The 5,256-nt window shown below is 52.9% G+C and overlaps 1 protein-coding gene across 1 annotated transcript; it reads right to left on the minus strand.

The window, feature by feature from the left end:
* Positions 1-2,290: 2,290 nt before the first annotated feature.
* On the minus strand, positions 2,291-3,465 carry MIXL1 (Mix paired-like homeobox). The gene is made up of 2 exons (XM_074578215.1): positions 3,135-3,465; positions 2,291-3,061 (listed from the first exon to the last, which is right to left on the minus strand). The coding sequence occupies exons 1-2, from the start codon at positions 3,435-3,437 to the stop codon at positions 2,633-2,635; spliced, it is 732 nt and encodes a 243-aa protein (XP_074434316.1). The 5' UTR covers positions 3,438-3,465; the 3' UTR covers positions 2,291-2,632.
* Positions 3,466-5,256: the final 1,791 nt, after the last annotated feature.

Consider the following 5,256-nt stretch of genomic DNA (forward strand, 5'->3'; position numbering starts at 1 on the left):
AAACTTTTTTGCATATGGTCTCAGGTCATTTTTTTTTTTTAAGAGAATTTTATTTAATTGCTGAAAGTGAAATGTTACGAGGACAAGGTGAGTAGCTGTTTTAAAATGTATTTAGAAACTTTACCTGGGATATTACAAAATAATGCTAAACACTAACTTTGCTGAGTGATCCATGGAAATTTACATCTCATAACACAATAGAACATTTTAGCGGTCCCTGCAATTGCTTTTGTAATTACGTTACTCATTATTTTGTGGTGTTACCATCTGTTCGGTAAAGAAGATAGAAAGGTCCTCTCCCACCACCCTTCTTATTTAAACAGGGGAAGGTGCCAAAGCCTGACTTAAGGCACAGAGGTTTAGTCTGACAGTAACTAACACGATCTATGGGTAACTCATGAAAAAGGAACCATCCCCTTGCTGTTTACTTTACCCCCGTCCTTGTCATCTGCTGCTCATAAAACGCGCTGGTGTGCCGTTTCGGGGAGCTCGGCTGCTGAAGTTCACTTTTTGTGTCAAGTTTGCTGCCAGGGGCGATGGTTACCAGTAAACAGCAAGGACAACCTTTTCCAGCAGCAGCTTGCTGTTGATAAAAGCACCCCAAACTCAGGGAGAGAGAGGTTGTAGATACTGGTAGATACCACTACCAAGAATGGTGTTCAGCAAAGAGGATTTGGGAACCTGCATTTCATGACAAACTCATTTCTTACTGGATACCAGAATATGTTGCAATAACCACCACGCTCCAATCTTAACTCTGGTGCTGTAGGTATGATGTTTTTTACGTGTGGATTCTTAAACGTGCTCTTTCCAACATGCTTTGTTTGAGGTAGGTTTTTAAATCATTGCAGGGTAATGTAAAATAATAGGAAGATACATAATTTGTGATAAAAGTATCCATGTACTTTCACGTGTCATTTGGCCAACGCACATAGGTAATGGGAACATACATGCTGCCCCCCCTCGGGAGGCTGCATTTCCCCTTGATTAGTGGTATGTTGGGTCAGAGTTAATGCAGAGCTCATACAACTACTGTAACTTGAGTCTGCAGGAGCAGAACAAGTTAGTTTGGTCTCTTAGAGGAGGTAAACTTGAATTCACACTGCACCACCAAGAAATTATTGTCTCATTTTCTGTTTCCTGCTAGAAGTACTTCTCTTCTGGAGTACTTCTCTTCTGGGGCCTTCCTGACCCCTAAGGCTAACAGCTCCTTAGGCACCGAAGTCCACTTAGGTGCACGCATCTGATGTTGGTTGGTTTTTGCTTCATGCCTCTTTTTTGTTTGTTTGGTTTTGGGTTTTTGTTGTCTCCAAGGACAGCTCTATTTTTTGGAGGGAGGATATCAATCAACAATCCTGCTATGCCACTTTGCCTTCCAAGCTTGCAGTTCAACCACAGTTCAGCTGTCCCAGACCTTGCAAGGACAGGTGCGTTATGGGGTGACACTGAGAGATTTTGTGCATTGGTAGCCGTATTCTGTTGGGCGTGATTCCCCATATAGGGTATTTCTGCCATCAGTACATGGGTCACCTTTTCTGTGCTGCCAAACCGTCAGAGCCTCACGGCATTCAGGTGCTCTTCCATAACTGGAGTCTTAGAACTTGCTCTGTAAGGCTCTGAAGTGCAGCTTTGTAGGCAGGAAGAACTGGCCTTATCCTCAAAATGCATATATAGTAATATATCCTTCCTTAATAAATGGAATTACAGAAGAGGCTTCTGTTACTATTAATTTTGGTGTTCTCAGAAGGGTTCTCGGTGCAGAGCCATTCAGCCCACTACCAATCACATAAACAGCTTATGTATAGTCTACGGTATTCAAATTCAAAGCTTATGTGTCTTTACAGTGTTCACAAAATACTACTGCTTTTCTGTAGTTTAACATTAACCTTGGCTTAAGTGGCAAGGTTGAGGCTTTTGAGCAAGATGATGATTTGAGGGTTTGGGTTTTTATTACTTCGGCCATAAATTGGCATTTTCATTCAGGGATGGGGGTGGTTGTTTAGAGCAGATCTAAAGCAAATACTGACGGCGATAGTTTAAGGCAGTTTTTGTAACCCGTCCTTCAGGCCCCTTATGTCTCTTACTCACACCTGAGCCTTGGCCGTGGCTCTCCAGGCCCTGGGAAGAGGAACCTGCAGCTGGGCTATCTACCACCGCTGTTCTCTACCCCACCTCTGCCAAGGTAAGAAACCCTGTCCCTGCCCCAGGCACACACACAAAGTACAGCAAGAATGTAAACTTTTATTTATTATTTTTTTCCCCTCTGTCAAAAAATCCTGACAGACCAGTCCCACTCTTCTACTTTTTTACGACCAGCCCCCGTTCCCAAGACACACAGTGGATTTGGTTAGCTTTTTGGCTAAAGAAGGTTAAATAGAAATACAAAACATGCTAACGGAAATCTTTAAATACAGTGTGAAAAGATGCCCTCAGCTGGTGGCGCTGACCCGTATCTTTCTTAAATAAATAGGTAAAATCAGTTACTACCGGATAAAGTGCAACAGCGGCGGAGCCGGGTGAGGTAGAGCGGTACGGGACGGCTCCCCTGAGCCGCGGAGCCCCGGGACGGGCGGGGGTTTGCCGGGGGAGCCCCTCGCAGCCGGGCCGGGGCCGGGGCGGGTCCTGCCGGCGCTCAGAGGGCTCGGAAGGCGCCCAGGGCGTTCTCCTCCCACTCCGAGCCCGACTCCGAGTAGCCGCTGGTGTCCTCGGCGTCCGAGACGGGCGAGTACTGCCCGCAGAAGGCGCGGGCCGGCGGGTAGGGGGGCGGCCCCGACAGGGAGGCAGCTTCGGTCCCGCCGGGCCGGCCGGCCGGGAAGCCCTCGAAGCCGGGGCCAGGGGGGAAGACGGCGGCCGGCGGCCACTCGCCGGGGGCCGAGCCCTCCTCCTTGATGGGGACGATAGGGGCCAGGCCGGAGAGGGCGCAGCGCGGCCGCTCCGGAGGGCGCAGGGCGGCGAAGCGGGGCGGCGGCGGGTAGCCCGGGGGCGGCGGCGGGACGGCGGGGCCGGTGCGGAGCGGTCCCCGCTGGCGGCGGGACTTGGCGCGGCGGTTCTGGAACCAGACCTGAGGAGAGAGGGCGGCGGTGAGGGCGGGCGGGGGCGGCCCCGGGCGGCGCGGCGCGGCCGGCGCCCCTCACCTGGATGCGGGACTCGGGGATCTGTGTGGCGTCGGCCAGCTTCTCCCGCAGGTAGATGTCGGGGTACATGGTGTCCTGGAAGACCAGTTCCAGCGTCTCCAGCTGCGCCGCCGTGAAGCTGGTCCGCTTCCGACGCTGTGAGGCCGCCGCCGGCGCCCCCTCCGACGGCTCCGCCGCCCGTCCCGCCGCGGGAAGCGCCCTGAGGCCGGGGGAGGCCGCGCCGGGCCCGCCGCCCCCCGCCCACCGTCCTGCGGGGAAAGCGGACGGCTCCGCCGGAGGCTCCCCGAAGCGCAGCGCGGCCATGGCAGCGGGCCAGGAGGGGGCCCGGGCCGCCCCGACGCCCTTTATAGCCGTGGAGGGGGCTCGGCGGGGGCGGGGGTTGGGAGGGGGGTGGCACGGCCCCGCGGGGAAGGTGGGCGCGGAGGTCCGGGCACCCCGCCGGGCCCCGCACCCCCGGCTTGCTGGTGGGGTGTCCGCCGGGGTTGTCCCCTGCCTGGCCCAGCCCAGAGGCCTCGGCGGCGGCCGGGACACCACAGCCCCGCCGTGCCTGGCCCGGGGGGCGATGGCTGGTGGCCCTCGAGCTCAAAACATGGGCAGCAAAGGGGAGAGCGGAGCGGGGTTTGCATCCCCCTTACGTGGGCAAAATGACTTGACTTTGGGAAGTTGTCGCCTTGCATGGGGCAGAGTCCTACATCTGGGTTATTTCTGATACAACATCTGGGCTGATGCGGTGATGGAGTTTGCTCCCTCCAGTTACTGGTGCGGAGGTGGGTGTTCTCCAGCAGCTGTCCGCTTTGGTGAACGGGGGATCTGGCATGGTGTGAGACTCAAAGTAAACAAAACTTATCTCTTCCCTTGGCCACCGCTGCTCTGGTGGCAGTGCTTTGCTGCGAGCTCTGCGGCCGGCGCGCGGCCTCCTGCTGTGCCTGCTGCCGCTGCTGCGAAAACATCTTTCTTTTTCAGATGGCAGTTAAACGTACCTGGAGAGCCCCTGCAGCTCAGCCAGGGCAGAGACGGACGCTGGTGTCACCACCTTCGGACGCTGGTGTCACCACCTTTCCCACCCACTTGCTAATGGCTCTGTGCTCCCGTGCGGAGCCAGAACAGTTTCCCAGCTGGAGAGGTCTCGCACCAAACCCGTGCCTGGACGCTACAACAGGCCGTACCTGACTGTCACCAAGGAGCTTTAACAGGGTTTTGTCCTCTTTTTGCTTTACAGGACTGTCTCCTATGAAAAGTGACTTTGTATGAAAGAATAGTGCTTTGATTGTCAGCAGCCATTTTTGAAAGTTTTAGTCCTAAAGCATTTGTACCTTTGTGCTTTTACACATGCAGCAATCAGGGTGCTTTCATTAATAAAGCTTCTAGGTCGTTTGTTCCCGAAATCATGGCCTGTACTCTGCAGACAGCTGTCAGAAAGATGAGCCTTGTACAGCATTCTCAATTAGCAGTGTAACGAGAGGGCATGGTGGTGGAGAAAGGGCACAGGTGAGTGGTGATCCAGAAAGCATGGACAGCATTATTTTAGGTTTTTAATAAAAGACTTGGGGAGGGTTGAATTAACTCTGCAGATTCTGTGCAGATTTAGAAGATGCCACAGGTGGCATCAAAAGGGAATCACTCCATATTACATTTACATGATGAATATTTTAGTCTATTTTACATCAAATAACATTTGCTGACAAACACAGGCAGAGGTTTCTTTCCTGTGTAATGCAGAATAGAGATGTGACATCCTTTATGTTTCTGAAGGATTTAATCCCGCTTTGAATTATGCCCTTATAGGGATATTGACTTTAGTTTCTATGATTTGACCAGGGTGGATTATGTACACCAGACAGAGAGCAGCTTTTTCAGGGAAATGTGGGGGTTTTTTTTTCACACACGTACACGTGTTTTTCTTTCAGCAGCAGCAGCCCCCCACTGTTCACCCCCATCCCACTGCTTTCCCTTTAGCTGGGTGGGTTGCTAAGCTGTATGTGTGTCCACACAGCATGATCAGGGAACTAATCCAAGTTAAATTAACTGTACAGGAACAGCAGTTGTGGGGGTTTTTTAAATCCAGCTCTGGGATTCCCCACCCGTGGGTCACCAGCAGCCCTGGGGATGGCTGTACAAGTGA

Source organism: Larus michahellis, chromosome 3 (genome assembly GCF_964199755.1).
Source record: "Larus michahellis chromosome 3, bLarMic1.1, whole genome shotgun sequence".
In the NCBI taxonomy this organism is placed as follows: Eukaryota; Metazoa; Chordata; class Aves; order Charadriiformes; family Laridae; genus Larus; species Larus michahellis.